At 49.6% G+C, this 18,672-nt stretch overlaps 9 protein-coding genes across 9 annotated transcripts; 5 read left to right on the top strand and 4 right to left on the bottom strand.

Moving 5' to 3' along the window:
• Positions 1-821: 821 nt before the first annotated feature.
• On the top strand, positions 822-2,515 carry TGAM01_v209733 (hypothetical protein; the record flags this gene model as incomplete). Its single annotated transcript, XM_018807636.1, has 2 exons — positions 822-975; positions 1,035-2,515. 2 exons carry the CDS (start codon positions 822-824, stop codon positions 2,513-2,515), a joined length of 1,635 nt encoding a protein of 544 aa, XP_018659121.1.
• A 306-nt stretch (positions 2,516-2,821) lies between these two features.
• TGAM01_v209732 (hypothetical protein) lies at positions 2,822-3,513 on the bottom strand (the record flags this gene model as incomplete). The annotated part of the gene is made up of 2 exons (XM_018807637.1): positions 2,822-3,375; positions 3,456-3,513. The coding sequence occupies 2 exons, from the start codon at positions 3,511-3,513 to the stop codon at positions 2,822-2,824; spliced, it is 612 nt and encodes a 203-aa protein (XP_018659122.1).
• Positions 3,514-3,830: 317 nt separating this feature from the next.
• Positions 3,831-4,589, top strand: TGAM01_v209731 (hypothetical protein; the record flags this gene model as incomplete). Its single annotated transcript, XM_018807638.1, has 1 exon — positions 3,831-4,589. The coding sequence occupies one exon, from the start codon at positions 3,831-3,833 to the stop codon at positions 4,587-4,589; it is 759 nt and encodes a 252-aa protein (XP_018659123.1).
• A 476-nt stretch (positions 4,590-5,065) lies between these two features.
• On the bottom strand, positions 5,066-6,652 carry TGAM01_v209730 (aspartyl-tRNA(Asn)/glutamyl-tRNA (Gln) amidotransferase subunit A; the record flags this gene model as incomplete). The annotated part of the gene is made up of 2 exons (XM_018807639.1): positions 5,066-6,465; positions 6,523-6,652. The coding sequence occupies 2 exons, from the start codon at positions 6,650-6,652 to the stop codon at positions 5,066-5,068; spliced, it is 1,530 nt and encodes a 509-aa protein (XP_018659124.1).
• Positions 6,653-6,977: 325 nt separating this feature from the next.
• On the top strand, positions 6,978-8,605 carry TGAM01_v209728 (hypothetical protein; the record flags this gene model as incomplete). The annotated part of the gene is made up of 2 exons (XM_018807640.1): positions 6,978-7,210; positions 7,324-8,605. The coding sequence occupies 2 exons, from the start codon at positions 6,978-6,980 to the stop codon at positions 8,603-8,605; spliced, it is 1,515 nt and encodes a 504-aa protein (XP_018659125.1).
• Positions 8,606-8,919: 314 nt separating this feature from the next.
• On the bottom strand, positions 8,920-9,186 carry TGAM01_v209729 (hypothetical protein; the record flags this gene model as incomplete). Its single annotated transcript, XM_018807641.2, has 1 exon — positions 8,920-9,186. One exon carries the CDS (start codon positions 9,184-9,186, stop codon positions 8,920-8,922), a length of 267 nt encoding a protein of 88 aa, XP_018659126.2.
• A 2,877-nt stretch (positions 9,187-12,063) lies between these two features.
• TGAM01_v209727 (40S ribosomal protein S27) lies at positions 12,064-12,438 on the bottom strand (the record flags this gene model as incomplete). Its single annotated transcript, XM_018807642.2, has 2 exons — positions 12,064-12,246; positions 12,316-12,438. The coding sequence occupies 2 exons, from the start codon at positions 12,436-12,438 to the stop codon at positions 12,064-12,066; spliced, it is 306 nt and encodes a 101-aa protein (XP_018659127.2).
• A 221-nt stretch (positions 12,439-12,659) lies between these two features.
• TGAM01_v209726 (hypothetical protein) lies at positions 12,660-14,047 on the top strand (the record flags this gene model as incomplete). Its single annotated transcript, XM_018807643.1, has 2 exons — positions 12,660-12,733; positions 13,327-14,047. The coding sequence occupies 2 exons, from the start codon at positions 12,660-12,662 to the stop codon at positions 14,045-14,047; spliced, it is 795 nt and encodes a 264-aa protein (XP_018659128.1).
• A 963-nt stretch (positions 14,048-15,010) lies between these two features.
• TGAM01_v209725 (hypothetical protein) lies at positions 15,011-16,678 on the top strand (the record flags this gene model as incomplete). Its single annotated transcript, XM_018807644.1, has 1 exon — positions 15,011-16,678. The coding sequence occupies one exon, from the start codon at positions 15,011-15,013 to the stop codon at positions 16,676-16,678; it is 1,668 nt and encodes a 555-aa protein (XP_018659129.1).
• Positions 16,679-18,672: the final 1,994 nt, after the last annotated feature.

Raw genomic sequence — 18,672 nt, 5'->3', positions numbered from 1 at the left:
GGAAGATCAATCTTGAGAAGCCGTTACTGGATTCAATAAGAGAAAAGTAAATAGACCGTCTCCAACCGACAGGAAAACAAGTAGACGGGGACAATATTGAATCCTTGAAACCCACTTTCTGGGCTAGATGTGCTTCGCTAAGATCTCCAGATCTGACCGCGTGCAGGGGGGGGGGCCAAATTTTTTTCACAGATTTGCCTTCTGGAGGATTCCATCTCGTCTAGCCGCGCGCGTTGCTATATAATCAAGCAAAAAAGACTCGCTATTGCTATCAATATCAACCCCAGTTCAAGCTTGGGTACAAGGATATTTCCTGTTGTTATTATCTAGTCTTTCGCTCTTATGCAAGCTAATGGGGTTCAGTAGCAACCAATTCGTAAGAATTGATCAGCAAAAACCCCGGAGTTGCACATGTAATACTAGTATATCCGCACTTGTAAATGCCGTGATAAGCCAACAGGATGGGGGCCCGCCGGCCTCGGGAGTTGATGCAGGACCCGCTGCGGAAGTAATATTAATCTGCGACCTCGGCCGAGAGAGATGTCAAAAGTCCCAGCTGAATAGACAAGTCCAGAATTTGGCCGTCAATTATCGTCCAGTAAGCTGTTGATCCTGCGAGTTCATGAGTCAGATGAGACAAGAGTCTCACAACCTCGCGTCGTAGAGACTATCGAGGCGGCTGGATATTATACCCTCGCTTACTTGTCTCAGGTTGCTTGAGTTGGGCATTATAACTTCCCTGATTTCCATCTTTCTACGAGTTTCGTTCCCATAATTTGGTGTCTTGTTTGCAGCTGGCGAGTGGTGCTCAACTCCTCACCATGGAGACGACGATACCCCCGATTTCAGAATCCGCGGCGGTTGCTGCCGCTGTCGCCAGCGCGAATAGAGACGAGCATGCGACCACGGTCGGCCAGGCGCTGAAGCGGTATCCCAGCGCCATATTCTGGGCAATTGCAATGTCCTTTACAATTGGTAAGACTTGAACTGTTTGGAGAGCTCAACTCTCGTTTAAGTGACTAACACGCGAATAGTCATGGTTGGCTACGACACAATCCTCATGGGCAGTCTTATGGCATACCCCTCATTCGTCGAAAAATACGGCACATACCACCCAGAACTCGGCGTCAAAGTCATTTCTGGGCCCTGGCAAGTCGGCCTCAGCACGGCGGGATCCTGCGGCGGCGTCTTCGGCATGATCATCAACGGCTTCGTCACCGAGCGCTTCGGCCACCGCAGAGTCACCATGGTTGCGCTCGCCATCATGACGGGACTCATCTTCATCCCCTTCTTCGCGCCCAATGTGCACGTTTTGCTTGCCGGGCAGTGCCTTCTCGGGGCGATCTGGGGCATCTTTTCCATCATGGGCGCAATGTACTCGTCCGAGATATGTCCCCTTGCGCTGAGAGGCTACATGACTTCCTTTATCAACCTCTGCTGGGTCATTGGCCAGCTGATTATTGCGGGAATCCTTCAAGGGCTTGTGAACAATACGACCAAATGGGCTTACAAGATCCCCTTTGCGGTTGAGTGGGTTTGGCCGGTTCCTCTATTCTTCCTCGCTTGGCTGGCTCCTGATTCTCCGTGGTGGCTTATTCGACAGGGTCGGATTGAAGATGCGGCGCACTCTTTGAAGAGGCTATCCCGGGGACTTAGTGATGAGCAGATTCACCAAAAAGTACTCATGATGAACGACACAAACAGACTCGAGCAAAAGCTGAAAGCGGACGCGAGCTACTGGGACTGTCTCAGGGGAGCCAACTTGAGGCGCACAGAAATTGCCTGTTTGTCGCTATCATCCCAGAGTCTGATTGGACAATCTTTGGCGTACAATGCTACATACTTCTTTGTACAAGCCGGCTTGTCTGCTTCCGATGCTTACAAAATGAACTTTGGTAACATGGGCATCGCCTTCGTAGCGACTTGTTTCTCATGGGTACTAATGACGCATTTTGGCCGGCGAACTGTGCTCTTGTGCGGCTATACTTTCTTAACATTCGATCTCCTCCTCATCGGCGTTTTGTCCTACGCCTCTAACAACTCAGCCGCGAAATGGGGCCAGTCTGCCTTGGCGCTCGTCTGGCTGGCTGTTTACTCTGCTACCATTGGACCGCAGACGTGGGCAGTCGCCTCTGAAGTCTCGTCAACCAGATTGCGAGCCAAGACGCTCTCGATTGCCGGCGTCATTTACAACATCGTCAATATTGTCGATAATACAATCGAGCCATATCTCATCAACCCCACGGAAGCAAACTTGAAGGGCAAGACGGCGTTTGTTTGGTTCGGAATCAGCTTCTTGGTGACGCTATGGGCCATTTTCCGCATTCCCGAAACGCGGGCAAGGACGTATGGAGAGCTGGATGTGTTGTTCGAGAAGAAGATTCCTGCGTGGAGGTTTGGAACGGCCGAAGTGGAGGATGATATCACCATCATTGGGGACGACGAGTCTCAAGTGAGGGTGGAAGATGAGAAGCGAGATGTGGTGGAGCACCAGGGGGCGGCCACGATATCATGAGTTATGACTTTACGACACTGATCATTATACCCATCGTCACTCAATTTAGCATTTTGTTACTTAGTCACTGCTAAATAGATTAATCATTTATAACCTGGGCAGAAGTAGTTGACTGGCGGCTCGGCTTAATCTGTAAAATGTTTGTTTCATTTCCAAAGTTGTACACTATATCCAATTCGTATATAAACCGTTCCTCAATATCCATATCCACCCATATCATAACTCCATATAAGTTCATATATCCTAATTCCAATCGTTAAAGAGTATTTGCATAAAAAATCGTTCCCTTCAGCGCAATAAGATAGCCTACCATAGCCGCCTCTGATAGTAGACGGGCTTGTCAGACTGCGCTAATCTCAAAATCTCATCCTTAATCATCTTTCTGCGTTGTGCTGCTGATATCGGAGCCTTGTTCTTCGACAGCGGATCAGGGTTCTCGACCGCCCACGACTTATCAGCCACGCTCTGTTGAATCTTTTCCAGCATCTCAAGTTGCTTCTTTGTAGGTTCTCCATTGGGCACTGCAACTGGAGCTTCTTTCTGTTCCTCCTCTTTCTGCTCCGCCTTGGGCTCAGTCTCGGGCTCAGATTCTACCACTGTCTCTTCGACCTGAATCTCTGCATCCGATACCCGAGCCTGACCCTGAGATCCCAATGCGCGAGCTTCTCTAGACCATCGTTGACCTTCGGTTTCCAAAACGATCAATTCGCTCTCTTCAATGTCCGCGAGTGCGCCTCTGAATTCTTCGGGCAGATGCGCTTTCGGCGAGTGACGGGGCCGAATAGCTGCTCGAAGGTCTCGCAGGGTACGCTGCTGGATCGCATAGCCACTCAGAAACAGAGCACTTGTGCAAAGGAGGACTGTATACAAGCGATATATTAGACATTTTCTGCTGATTTTGAGGACCAAAGCACCTTGAGGGAGAAAAGCTGTGGCGTACTCATAGTGGCTGTGGCCAGCATAGACACCTGACCAGAGGTGAGGAGAATTCGACGCATATTGAAGCTATTACGACAAGGATGACAAAATTTTCGTGTAATCTGTACAACCTAGAGACGATAAAAATACTAACACGCGATGAGATCCCGCTCTATCTGATGCAAATTCAAGGCATGAATGATCTGGAAACACAAGACGGCAGCCCGCGTATACTACGGCTGAGGATCTGCAGAGGTGCATAATCGCGCTGTTGACCCAGCAACTATCTTATCGCACCCCGGATACCGAAATCTAGGCGCCTTTACGCGACAGCTACGATTGCAGAGTCCATCCCGACGTCATCGCCTCAGTTCCTCTCTTTCCAGCATCTTCAACAATGTCAAAATCAAAAGGCGATACCGTTCAGGCCGATGCGCGGCGCTTCCTCGACGAGCGCGGCTCAAATGCTGCGCTCGCGCCAAACGGTCTCAACCCAGCGACCATCATGGAAAAGGCCGTCAAGGACCGCATCGTCGACTCGTACTTTTACAAAGAGCAATGCTTTGCATTAAACGAAGCCGACATCATCGATCGAGTCGTCGAGCACGTCAACTTCATAGGCGGCACGCACGGCGCCTCCCAAAAACCCAGCCCGTTCCTGTGTCTAGCGTTCAAGCTCCTCGAACTGGCACCCAGCGACGCCATTATCCAAGAATACCTATCTTACGGCGGAGAGCACTTCAAGTACCTGCGCGCACTGGCATGCTTCTACGTACGGATGACGAGACAGGCAAAGGACGTGTATACAACGCTGGAGCCCTTTTTGCAAGACAGGCGGAAGTTGAGGCGGAAAGCGAGGGCGGGCACTTCGCTTACCTTTGTGGACGACTTTGTGGATGATTTGCTTAACAAGGATAGAGTGTGCGCGACGAGTTTATGGAAGATGCCGAAGAGGGAAGTACTGGAGGATTTGGAGATACTGGATCCGAGAGTTAGTCCGTTGGGAGACATTGAAGATTTGCTGGAAGAAGATGATGAGGGAGGGGATGAAGGCGAGGCAAATGGAGAGCGAGAGGAATCTGGAGAGGTATCAGAAAGAGAAGATATGGAAGTGGACAGGGAAGAAGACCGGAGAAGTCGCAACAGATCACCTTGATCCTGCTGTTGACTTTAAGAACGGAAAAAGACAAAGAATGCGCAACTCGATCGCTGCTGCGATCCTGCCCTCTCTGGGCCAATGCCACGATGCCCAATTCCAACCGCCAACTCGATGGATTAGCGCAAAGATCATGCTTTGAAAACTATATGGAAGAAAGGGTCCTTTCTGGGCGCATGCGGGATCAACAAGTGGAATATAAATCTCCGAGTCCATGGAGCTGGTAACAGGCTCTGCATTATGTGGAAAAGGGTTATAGGGTTGTTACTACAGCCTCTTTCATCAGATACCATGAACCACATAGGAGATCTAAAATACCCATTCAGTATATAAGAGGCGAGATTGGGTCTCAAAATGATAAGATAACATAGATGAATCGTAAAGCATCATGGATATATAATACAAGCCAAATCTATCAACACCCCTTTTCCTTTCCGCTGCTTTATGCAAACCTTTATACATGTTCCCGCATTGCCTCATACTTCAATCAACTTCACCACCTTATCTGCCAATGTCAGTAGCCTCCTATCATCCCAATATTGCGCAATTAACTGAATGCCAGCTGGGAACTGATGGCCTTTTTCGGCTTTTACTGGAACGCTAATAGCAGGCAGACCAGCAAGACTAGCAGGGACCGTAAGGACATCATTCATATACATGTCCACACTACTTCGCTTTTGAACGTCGCTCAGTTTGGGCGGATACGTTGGCGCGGTTGGGGATAGCAAAAAGTCCACCTGGAGAGGACCTTGTTTGTCCTCCAAAGCAGTATCCGCAGACATCTCGCTCAGGTCGAACTGCCTAGGTTCGTACAGCGGATTGTCCAATTTGAAAACTCTGTCAAAGTCCCGCTGGATCAACCGACGGACTTTCTGAGCCTGAATAAAGTAGTTATCCATGGCTTCGGAGCTTAGACTATAAGTTCCCAGGAGAATTCGCCGTTTCACTTCGGCTCCGAAACCAGCACCGCGAGCCTCGGAGTAGAGGGTTTCGCCGACTGCATCTCCTCCGGGACCGCGAACGCCGTATCGTACTCCGTCATATTTGGCCAAGTTGGATGATGCCTCTGCCGGGGCGAGAATGTAATATGCGCAGAGGGCTTCCTTTATCGATGGAAGAGATACGGGGACTACACGAGCGCCCTGTGCCTCCAATGCTGAAGCAGTAGCAACCCAGGCTGCACGTATGGAGGGGTCTAGCTCGTCAATGTTATATTCGACTGGTATGCCGATAGTAAGCTGAGAGAGATCTGGTAGCGTCGGAGGACAAGCCTTTGAACAGCGCTGACGGGCCGCAACATTCAATGAGGTGGGATCATGAGGATCATGCTCTTGATATAGGCCGGTGTCGAATATAAGGTCTTGGATCGGCTCAACATCTCGTGCAAGTAGACCAACGGTGTCCAAGGAGTTTGCATACGGAACGACGCCAAACCTTGAGAGCATCCCATAGCTCGGCTTGTATCCAATAGTGCCGGTATATGCTGCCGGTAGCCTGACTGAGCCACCTGTGTCGGTACCAAGCGCAATGTCCGCCTCGCCGAGTGCCACCGCAACTGCGCTGCCTCCGGAGCTGCCTCCCGCAGATACATCATCACCAGTTGCTGCTAGGGGGTTGCGAACGGGTCCGTGGACAGAGTTGACAGAATGCGATCCCATTCCAAACTCGTCCATGTTGGTTTTCCCAACAACGGTTGCTCCACGTTGCCGTAGCTGGCGAACAATGGTGGCCTCAAAGGGCGACGCATGCTGACCCAGGATAGCTGAGGCGCATTGCGTAGGGAACTCTTCAGTGACGATGTTGTCCTTCACAGCTAGTCTAAAAGGCTTCGCATTGGGTATCTGTGGCGGCAGCGGTGAATTTGGCTCGGCTTTAGCTGTAATGCACTCTCGTCAGTAAGGCTGAGGCTTGATATATATATCATGTTACTGACTGCTTGCCACAAAGTGATTGAACGTGCTCAGCGAGCGCCGCAAAGGCACTTGGCCGATGGATGGCTGGATGTAGCTGTCACGCCATGTCGTCCTTATTAGAGCCCTACGGCGAACGATTGCCGCCGTCATCGTTGGCGCCAAACCATCAATAACCGGTTGTCAAAAGCTGCAAATGTTCAGATCAAGATTCAAATTCGACCGTCGAATAGCATGACTGCTAGTTCAGTAGTAACGGCACATGTTAGTGGGCTGGTGGGGGCTTGAGCCAGGGAAGCTCCCCGCCGTTGTTAGTGCCAGGCACTAGCAATCCTCCCTATGCTATAATTCTCTGGATCTCGTGCTGCATACAATCCTCGATCGTCACCACGTACCAAGTCACGACAGCAGATTTTACTGCGCGCTATTTGAAGATACTGCCAATGTCCCCTCAGAATCCTTCATATCGGTAGCGAATATGGCTACCAAGCGGGAAATCGAAGATCAAGACCGCGATACGCCCGAACCGCAGACGAAACGCGCAAAGACGCATGTTTCCAAAACGCGCCAGCACCAGAACTCTGGCATTGATCCGACGTGGGGGCAGAAATATGTATTTTCAAGTAGGAAAGATGCCACTACCATACCAGAAGGAGAAGAGTCAGAGTTCGAGGATGATTCTGACGCCATGGCATACCTGATGTCTGTAAGGTAAGAAGAGACCCTTCCCTCCACGCAACCTTGTGGTTTGCTTCCCGAGATTGCATCTGCTGAACAATCATTGAACATCTCAGACCGCATTTACTGATATGGTGAGTACTTAGACAAGAAGCTTCTTCTATCCCGCATCTCTTGGTCGCTCCAAAAGTCCAGATTGGCCCCCAACTTCCACCAGAATATGATGTAGAGGCCGACGACGATTCCGATGAAGAAGATGGTGAAATCGACCCAATATTCGATGCTCATGACACCCCTACCGCACCTGATTCCAAAGGATTTTACGAAGATGGTGCTTATATAGGCATATCAGAAGGATGGGGAGACAACGATCTCGAGCAAGGCGAGGACCTTGATGAAGAGGACCCTGCTGTTGTTCAGAAGGCACTTAATGAAGCATATTATGCCTCTATACTGGGGCAGTATCGTCGCACTCGCGAAATACTTGACTCGAAACTACCCGATAATGCTGCCAGCCGGCTATCTGCTTCCCAGGCTACAGAAGCAGCTCCATTTGGCCGCCATTCTCCCACCACTCGGCTGTGGACCCGGCTCCTGCAAACTACCGACCCTCATCCTATCCAAGTGGCCCTCATGTCCAAAGATACTATCATTCGAATTTTGCGTGTAATGATTGGCGGCAAATTCCTTCGTAGTGGACACAGCATCCCTCAGAGGACGAGTCAATGGCTGTGGGCCTTACTTGCTAGGCTACCTGAGCTGGGGGAGCTTAACCACACGGAGGTGGGCTGGATACGTGACTTGGGCCGACGAGCAGTGCTTCTGGGAAGAAGTCTGGCGGAGATGGCTGCCCTTCGAGATGAACTTGCAGATGATGGATTTGGCGTGAACGATAATGTCGATGCCAGCAGTAGCGATGAAGAGGTAGTAGCGGAGGCTGTTGAAGAAGGAGAAGAGGAAGACGGCGATGAAGACGGCGATGAAGAGCACGGCACTCCTCCAGCAACTGCAAACAAAACGGCCGAAAATGAAGTCTTGAACTCATCTTCTCCAGCTCCTATCGTCATCTCTCGAAATGAAAACGAGGTGCCAACTGGACACGATGACGAAGACGAAGACGATGGAGAGATCAAGGAGACAAACGACGATAGCGAGGATGAAGATGTAGCGATGGACATCGCCTCCGATTCTGAAGCTGACGAGGGTGAGGTTGTCGAGCAAAACGACGATGCTGTGGCTCTAGAGGAAGCCAAGCGCAATCTGCTCGCCAGATTGGCCGAAAGCGAGAACGAACATCGCCAGGAAGAGGAGAAAAGGGATGCTAGGATGAACATGAGAGCAACCCTGACCATGATACTCACAGTTGCTGGTGAGTTTTATGGCCAACGAGACCTACTCGAATTCCGAGGGCCGTTTGTTGGTATGTAAATGTAGATATTTGTGAATTCCTTGTATTCGACGAGCACATGTTATGCATGCGCCACTTCGAGGTAATAACTATACACCCCTATATTGATGATATAACCCCATCGTACAAAATAGTCCCTGGCTCATCTTCCCCTGCTAAGCCATGTACAAATAAAAAACAAAACAAACATTGACAGTCTCCCTGTTTGAGCGGTCATAGCAACTATATAAGCTGTGTCTTGGATAACGCCGATACGCCAAAGTCCATCCTCCTATGCAATTACAATCTTCTTGGTACAATTGTGCCCCGATGACACTTATGGAGACAGTCTGCTCTAAAAGGCCATATCCATGGCCTTTCCTTCTTGAAATCCCAGGAAGCTACCATCATCGTAATCTTCATCGCCGTCAACAGCCATGTTCTCCTGGTCCATGCTCTTGAAAGCAGAGCTGTTCTTGATCCGGGAGTGCGGGACGGCAAAAGCCCTGTAGCTGCCGGCGTCGTCTCCATCCCAGCTCTGGACCTGCAGGTCATCCTGTTCATCAAAGAATCGCTTCCTCGAAGGCCCGCTCTCGACGCTATCGGTGCTTTCTTGCGACATGCTCAGCTCCGGAATCTCGTCCAGAGCGGGGACCTCGATATCGCCGTCATCGTAGACGAATTCGGGCTGCGTGTCCAGTCCACCGACTTTGTTGATGCCGCAGAACGGCAGTAGTTCTCTTGATACTGCCGATGCAGGCTTCGCTGCCGCCGCTGCTGCCATTTGCGACGACAGCTTCACCTCGCCGGGCCGGGTGCTGTCCGTCCACAGCTTGAAGGCGCTGGGGCCGGCGGTCTTGTAGCCTTCGGGCACGGACTTGCGCACCCGCATGCCGACGCTGAGGAGGTTTGCCTGGACGTTGGCGGGCAATGGGGCTCGCTGAGAGGAGGCGTCAGCGGCAGCCGGGGATGAGTTGGTGGGCGATTGAGCGGCGAAGAAGGACGTGATTTGGCGCTGAGCGGGATCGGCTGCAGCGCCGGCGAATTGGCGCTTATTGCGGGGGGTCGACATGATGGGCGGATGATGATGAGTGATAATGAGTGATGGTGATGAAGACCAGATGGTGATGATGACGGTGCGATATAATGAAGCGCAGAGACAAAGAATTGTCGTCGAGGAGGTGGCGGGCAATTCAAAGCCGGTAATGACGAAGATGACGTTGCGTCGTTTTCAAGAAATTCCAAGACAAGGGTCTCAGTTTCTTGTCTCACTGCGGCAACCGGAAGGATGTTCCCAATTCCGGGGGCTCAATTAACGGAAAAGAAATGAAAAAAACAAGCTTCCGCTTTCGTCAAGTGTTGTGCAGTTGTGCAGCAAGAGTGGAGTGGAGAGTGTTCTTTTTTTGGTATTTTTTTTTTCTTGTTTTTTTTTAATAACAAAAGAAAAGGGTTGGGGGGGGTGAATGTTTTTGGAGCAAAATAGAGGAAGTGGGAGGAAATCGCTGGGGTAAAGAGATTTGGACAGCTTTTGACTAAGGGCCCTGTGGAGGTGCAGCCGGGTGGGGCTTAGCATTTCTTGGTCTTTTGGGGCTGGAGCTTGAGGCGCGTCGTGGCGCGACTGTTTCGCGTAAAGTGGTTTTTCCAATTGCACAGTACAATTCTTTATTTGTACAGTACGACGTCCCGTTCGAAACCTTTTGTTAGTCATCTACTGCACAAAAGCAGAACATGCAGCTTGTATCCATAACGGCGGGTCGTCAGACGAAGGAAGCAAGGCGTATGTAAGATGCATGGCATGGTCATGGCGTGCTGCGGCATAGATACCTATCTATCGGAGATGTTCTTTTCTACGGAGGTCTTCTAGAATTTAGGAACCTAGGTAGACAAATTATTTACTCAACTTTCAACATTCTTTTTGAACCGAAAACAAAACACAAAAAAATCAAATAAGATAGAGAGTCATGCCTGCTCACGACATCGCAACGAGGGCTCAAGCTCTGACTCTCAAGCTGCTTGGCGTCTCGAACCAGGATATCCAGCGGCTAACGGGGATCCACCCCAGGACCGTCCACAACATCATGGACCGGGCGATTGAACGAGGCCTCGATCTGAACAATCCGACGATTTTGGAGATTCATGTTCGAGACGGGCCGAGGCCAGGACGGCCGAAGAAGAAAAGAGAAGAGCTAAGAGAACAACTCGTGGAGCAAAGGACAGTTGCTGGGGAACATAGACCACTTATTGCTCTTCCGTCTGCTAGTAAGAGACATTCATATTCTGAATTCCATATCTTTTGTGGCTGCGTTTACTAATGTTGAACTTGTGGGTTTGATCTAGGCCTGCAAAAAGATTGAGCTTGAACGCTGCCGCTATGAGACGAAATTACAAACTTTTTAACTGAAAAATATATCTCACGATGGATATGACACTACGACCTGACGATGAAACTTTATTCATATAATGTTAATGGAATCTTTGGATTTAAGGGGCGGATTATTGTTTTTATACACACAGGATATCAATCTCCAATATTGTGGGCTTCAACAACACATGCTACTGCATGTCAATGCTGTTACATTCTCAGCGTTGTGTCCTGCGAAGTCGTATCAAGAGTAACAAGCAGATGGTTGATGTCGAGCTAATCGCTCATGACTTCTAAGCTATGGAGAGGCTATACAAACAGGAAACAGTGCCTATTTAACATGTCCTGTCAGCCTGCGACTATTTGCAGATCATTGAGCACTGGTGGTAGCGATGTACATTGGACTTGACAGTTAGATGATCAATTGCGTCACTGCTGTAGCGTTGTATGAAAGATTAGACTGTTAATTTTGTACTGAGCCATAAACCCAGATAGAAGTCAGTGAACCAAGTAATCATTGTCGTTCATGCGAGCAAATTTTATACATAAAGTAGATTTACGGAAATGGTCCATTCAGCGTCTTTTAAGAGGGACACGCCCCCAGACTTGGACAGCTGGCCGTAACATGGCATATCACAGGAATCACATGAGCGACAAAGACAGCAATATTCGTGGAAACCTTTGAATTTCGCAAAAGCACAGTGCTATCCTCCGCTACCCACTGCACCCCGGGTATGAAGCGATCCTCAAAATCAGCGGTTCCACGTCATCGCGCCTAGTCAGTTCATCCAAAGATCCATCTAGACACTCATGTGAATGCTTTCTCCAGCTGAACACCCAATGCAGTGCTTTTATTTTTTTGTTCCTGCCTCAAGAATTCGACTCTGTGGTACAAGGCGCGTAAACGGAAAAACGAGAAGAATGATGTGCCATGCAAGATATCCGGAGACCCCCAAACGCCCCTGTGTTGGGTGTTCCATCTTCTATCCGCAAAGAGATTTCGATTAAAGTCGCAAGGTAATATTGTCTAATCCCCCACGCCGATGAATGTTTTGTTTTGCAGATCCGAGATGATCACCACCATATAGCCATAAGAGTCATGAGTACCCAAGGAAAGAAAACCGCCCCGCGGGCAGTTTACTTTCTTCGGAAAGAGCATCCCTCGGTTAATCTGGCCTTACCACCGGTGGGCTGGCACAGAACGGTGGTGCATCCCTGGCAGATGACAACGGTCTGGGCGTGAGAGAAAACGGTGGTGATGGTGAAGCAGCCGGGGCACTTGACGTCCATGAAGAAGGATCGGGGCTGGGGAACAAGGGTCTAGAGAGACAGATGAATGTTAGATATCGTTGGCCATTTCGTGATGACGAGTTCGTGTTCGATTCGTACCTTGAGCTTGTGCTTCTTGGCCTCAGCGGCCGCTGAAGGGTTGAGAAGGTCAACAGCGAGAACCTGTGGCAAAATTTGGTCAGCAATTCTGTCTTCCAATTTGCATGCTCTGGTATCCATCATCTATCATTTCTCCCATCTTGTCGTCGATGCCGTGCAACGTAGATGCCTTCGATGGTTTCGACCCGACAAAAAAGTTTTTGATGCCCTCCGCAGGTGACGCATCATCATCGATTCCTCCGCCATTCCGGTGTTCCCATAGCATCGCATAGATTCCATCCTCCAGAGGCAGTGAAAGACAATTGTCGCTTACCATCTTGACTGATTATAACTCGAACAAAAATATGCCGTCGGAGGTCTTGCGAGGGTCGAGGTACTTGACGAAATCTGGCGACGGATTTGAGGCTCGCAAGCTGGAGTGAGAGGAGTTAAGCGAGGAAAAGTTCGGTGCACATTGAGGGGGCGATTCTCGTTCGCTGGCAACTCAAAATTTGTGTCCAAAACAGAATAGCGTGATAGGGTTTGGTCGCTCATGCGCACGTGACTCGAATTTGCCTTCCGATGATTGGGCCAAGCCGGAGCAGCTCCATAGCGCTAGAAATTGTGAATCGGCCACTAGAGAAAGATGGGGGTTTATGCACCGTTTGTGTGCGCAGAGCAGAGCTATGTGGGCGGTTTTGGGCGGTTCGGGGCTCATAGGCAGCCAAAAAGATGGCTGCTATTTCTGTCTGCCTGGAGATTTGCGCGGCCCCCCCCACGACGCCCGCTACAGATGATGCTATGAAGCTACTAGGTACTCTGCTGCACGCAGCTATCTAGACTCTTCTTTTGACCTTCTTCAAAATATACATCTTTCAATACCTATTCCAAACACCTGTGCCTGGCTATCGACTCACCATGGCTGCGCCTTCAGAGCAAAGAATTAATGTTCCCATCGACGACCCCAATGCCGACACCGAATGGCAAGCTGCCCCGCGATCTTGTTGATGCGCAACTCTGACCCCTCCATAGGAATGACATTCTGCGCAAGCATGGCGTTATCCCCGAGAAACCTCCCAGCCCTACTCCCATGATTGAGGAAGCCATCCTGGAGGCGAGAAGGCTTGCACATGAGAATCGACTTGAGGGAAAGGAGCTGGACGAGCTTGACGAGCTGGAAGACGACGAAGACGACGACTTTCTAGAACAGTACCGCCAGAAGCGCATGGCCGAGCTAAGCAATCTGCAACAAAAGTCCATCCATGGCTCTGTATACCCCATATCGAAGCCCGATTATCAGCGCGAAATCACAGAAGCGTCCAACAACGGCCCCGTCTTCGTGAACCTCACATCAGCCTCAGGGGCTACGAATGTAGAGTCAAGAGTTCTAACAGACTTGTGGAGACAAGCTGCAAAGGAGTATGGCGATATCAAGTTCTGCGAAATCAGGGCCAATCAGGCCATTGAAAACTACCCGGACCGAAACTGCCCTACAATCTTGGTGTACAACAAGGGAGATATTGTAAAGCAGGTTGTGACCCTCTTGACCTTGGGAGGCGTTCGGACCAACATGAGACACATCGACGACATACTTGTCGAAGTTGGCGCCGTGCCCAGTTCCGATATGCGAGTAGTCAAGAGGAGGAGAGCTGCGGAAGAGGCCGAGGAGGAGCGATTAGCCGGCGGCAAGACTATAAAGACAAGTAACATTGGGCGAGCACAGGTTGACTCAGATGATGATGACTGGGACTGAGAAGGTTCAATCTTCATCTCATCTCGACACCCCTCCGTAACCAAAAGCTGCGGAGGGCTCTTTTAAAGCTATTAAAAACACTTTGCATGCGAAGCAAGGTTTATTACGAATGCGAAAGTGAGCTCAACGGAGAGCTGTAGACTTCCTTCGCAAAACTTATTTACACACTGCCTCTTAAACCGTATACTCTGTCCTTGACTCTATTCTCGTTCTCAGCCTTGCGGACAGCAACCATCATTGCAGCTCTGTTTCTCTCAGTATTCAACTCTCCTCCTAGGACAAGCTACCATCCCCGCGAAACGTTACAGGGTGCTTCTATACTTCACAATATTCAGCTTAGCCACCTTGACATCTATGGACATGCTGCTACCCCTGACGCCGATGGCACTAGCACTGCATGTCGCCTGAAAAAATGCGGGGGCCAGGGTCCAGCTAGTCGTCGAGCTGCCACTTCCAACTCTTTTTGTCCAGCGCGAAAGCTAAAATGGAAGTTACGAGAGACAAGGTAACACAGGAAACAAGAAAAGGTTGATAGATAAAGGAGACATAAACAAAACAGAGCTGTTCGGGCAATTACAAGAAAGAAAGCTTTCCCAACTGCTAGTGGAGTCGCTCCTTCTTCAAGTGGCTCTTGTTGTTCAGAGCGAAAGCTAAAATGGAAGTTTATGGGCGAATACACCAGAATATACAAAAAGCAATCGCAATACAAAAGATGCTGTGCAGAAGAGGAAATATAAATAAACCAAGCTGTCCGGCTTCAAACAAAACCCCATATCTTTCAAGTTCATTTTTTACCAGCATATTTGCTGAAGGATCCTCTTTATATCGGCATGCTTTTCTATCCAAAAAGCCATCAATAGCACACGCGACAAGACTGTGGAGTTGACCGGCGTGGGGCCTTTCTTGCTAAGCGCTGCATGTTATTTACTTACACGCGTTGACCGCGTCTACCGCTGCTATACGATGTTAGGTTCTTCCCTTTTCAAATATCCCGTTCAAGTTCGCGTCAACCGTGGGTACTACATCAAAATCCAAATGTCTGACGAGCCGTCGTTGCCTCCGCTTCCCGCCGTATCCTGGGACCAGCAATCTCAGAACTTCTCTTACATCTCCCGCAAGCGTGGCCGTAATAACCATCAAGCTGGGAATTCCTCGCCGCTGCTATTCAATTCCAGCGACCCTGCAGTCTTCTCTAGTGATGACGACCCGGGATTGGACAATTATGTAGAGGGGCGGCCGAAGAAACGCTACGTTGGCACCTGGTTCCAGCAGCGCCCTGCGACAGACGATGCACCCAACACACTGTTGCAGCAGACAAAACGCACACTTACAAGGGACTATGACAGTGGCGTTTTTCTGGGCAGTGATGGCACCACGGATACGGATTGCGGCGATCACTTGAACTGCCTGAAGCTTCCGGCTCGGCCAAGGCCGCACCCGATCCGTATGTCGCAGGCTGAGATGGCGGCCAGGCAGAAGATAGAGGATTGCCTTGACAAGGGCCATGAATCGGTTGACCTGTGGTCCATGGGGCTAGAAGAGCTCTCCGATGGCACGATTGAACGTCTGGGCCAAATTGTCAACATACCATATGTGACCAAGGATGTGGCCTTTGTGCCAAGGGAGCCCGAGCTGAAGGTGTTCCTGTCGCTAAACAGGCTATCACGACTGCCTGGCAGCATTTTTGATCTCACACACCTTGTCGTTCTCAGTCTTCGTGGAAACCAACTTAAGGAACTGCCCCCCGCGATTTGCAAGCTGCGCAACCTGAAGCAGCTCAATTTGTCTCACAACCTTTTCTCGCACCTGCCTGCCGAGCTTCTTGATTTATTGCAATTGGGAGGAAAGCTCTCCGACTTGACCCTGTATGCCAATCCGTTCATCCAACCACAGGGCTGCACAGAGTCTTTGGAGCCCGAAGTTGATGGCAATGCCGAGACTTTTTCATGCCCTGGTCCCGAAGTAACGCACAGATATGAACGACCAATGGAGGAGTCTGAGGTTCCGCGATACCTGACCCGGTGGCTTGGCCGAAGCCCGGTGCAATTTTGTGATTCCATGGGCCAGGTTCTTTCAGATTTCCATACTGCATTAGATTCGGAAATATCAGTGCTTCCTGTGGAGGTATCCAGTAACAAGATCGGCCTCGCAGCCACATATTCCCCACAGGCTTGGACGAGCTTGCGAGGGCAAGAGACGAAGCCGAGTGCCGTACCCAGCTTACTCGAGATGGCTCTGCGGAGCTGCTACCGCAGCAGCCAGCTGCCTGACCTCGAGTTTTACATCCCAGAAGCACCTGATCATCTTCAAGAGTTGCTACGACGAGCCTCTTTGCAGAAACACATGGGTGGCCTGATTTGCTCAAACTGCCGAAAGACGCTGATTGTGCCCCCCATGCAATGGATCGAATGGCGAGAGCTGAGGACCAGCCGCTTCATGAGCAACGCGAGAGAAGAGTTCGCGATTATCTACACGAGTCCGTATACCAATGATGCGAGCGAGATAGCGGTGCCTTTTCTTTATCGGGCGTGTTCGTGGAATTGCGGGCCAAAGGATTTGGACAAGGATAAGGGGTGGAATATGCCAGAGGGAGGAAAGACCTTCAGGACAATTCATCCTGGATATTTTTAGGTGAGGATGACTTGCTTATTCCTATAATGGACGGGATTGGATGAGCGTGTTTGTTTCTGCGCAAGGCATTGCCTTTTTACAACATTGCTTGTAGTTATATGCATTGCATGGCGTTGTATGGGATATTATACAGCTTTAGAATGTATTTTGGTTGTTTCTGGGTATATAAGTATTGATATGATTGCATGGGCAGCGTCGGTTAGGGCGGGAATATAGCTACTTTACAGCGTTTCTACTTTGGCGTGTTCTTCAAGCTTGTGCTGCCCATTCTTTGATGCATGCGCTTGGCTATTCCAGCACGTACCTCTTCAAGATGGCTGAAGGTGCCATATTTGCCAGAAGATGATTTGCCGTTTAGTATACGCTTTATTTTGAAAATGAATGATCGGTTGAAAAAGAAAAACCAGAGAACTGTTTCTCGTAAGAATGTTTGAATGGTCATTTCACCAAGTAAAAGGGTAGAAGGGTCTAGATGGGTACGTGTAGCTTAGCCGGGAGAATCTCGGCGTAACTCTTCCCCACGCCCAATTTGAGGCGAGGTGGCATTTTACCAGAGAGAACTGCTGGCCACTACTCCAGGCACAGCGAAAGCTTTCCCACTTATTTTGCTCGCCAATCCTGTTGCGACACCTGAATCCCTTCCCTTCTCTTCTCTCTCTCTTGCTTTTCTCCAACTGCACGCGACTTCCTTTGCCAATTGCATTGATCCTTCAACTCGCGCCTTTTACTCCCACATTATTCATCACAATGGCCGATCAAGTCGAGGAGATTCTCGATGTTCCCCGCGAGTTCTTCAAGGACGGCGTGCAGTTCATCAACCGCTGCCAGAAGCGTACGAGATGCCACTCTTTCCACGTGTTCCCATTCGTTTTGACTAACGCGCCTTGTTTTTGTTTAGCCGACCAGAAGGAGTTTCTTAAGCTGTGCCAGGCTGTTGGCATTGGCTTCGGCGTCATGGGCGCAGTCGGATTCGTCGTCAAGCTGAGTGCGTTTCTTGCTCCTCCCCTCTGTATCCATTCTGTGTTTAGAAAGCTAACTTGTCGATTGTTTGCAGTACACATTCCTCTCAACGGCCTCCTCGTCGGCTCAGCATAAAGAAATGTCTACTCCTTATCGACGGCGTTTTTGAATTTGGGAAAGGGAATATCCGGGGCTGTGGAAATGAAATGAAACTGGATCGAGAAGAAGGGGAAGGGTTGAAAGCGATGTGGTGAAGAATCGATATCGCTGTGTACATTTTTCGCTTTTTTTCCTTCTTATTTTCACGGATATGAGTGGGATACAATAGCATGTTTAATTGATTGGCTTTGGGATATCATGAGCATTGAAAAGCGTGTGGCTGTGGGGAGTGCTGTTCTTGTGCTGGGTTGAGCTGTCGATACGTGATGTGTGCGATGTATGTTTGCGTTTTCGAGGCAATTTGATAGAGACTGCAATCGAAACGAGAGTTATGCCTGTCAAAGGATGCGTGCATCTTGATGATGGCTTGCTGTGATGATGAGAGAGGTGGAAGCTCAGACCAGCGGGCGTCCAGCACAGACGATAGAATGAATCTTACTTGGAGCATTTCTATAGAAGATATTTGAAGAGACTGTACCCTCTTGGTATATTCTGTTTGTTATTTATCTGCATCTTATTGGCTGCGAAGCGCAACCACCGGGAAGTTATATGAAGTCATGATCAAGAAAGGTCTGCCTCTACAACATGCCTCACTCAGACAATTCGACCAAACAAACCCAGTAAATCCAATAAATCAATGACCTAGAAAACTAAAGCTCTGTTGCTCCTGGGATGACATGAATCGCTTGCCAGCGAACGTCTATGCAAGGGCGTTTAAGCAAGGGAGTTACCCTGCACAACTTTGATTGGTGGCTGTAATGTAGAATCCACGAGGCTGTCTAAGACATCGATGAGGAGTCAAAGACATCTGGAATTGAAAGATATGATATAAATAAGGGAGGAGTGTCAACGTTGCCGAATGCTCTCCCTCTACT

The sequence above is a fragment of the Trichoderma gamsii genome, assembly GCF_001481775.2.
Source record: "Trichoderma gamsii strain T6085 chromosome Unknown Scaffold_50.2, whole genome shotgun sequence".
NCBI lineage: Eukaryota > Fungi > Ascomycota > Sordariomycetes > Hypocreales > Hypocreaceae > Trichoderma > Trichoderma gamsii.
The sequence above is the reverse complement of the archived record's forward strand: the minus strand, read 5'-3'. Positions and strand labels throughout refer to the sequence as shown.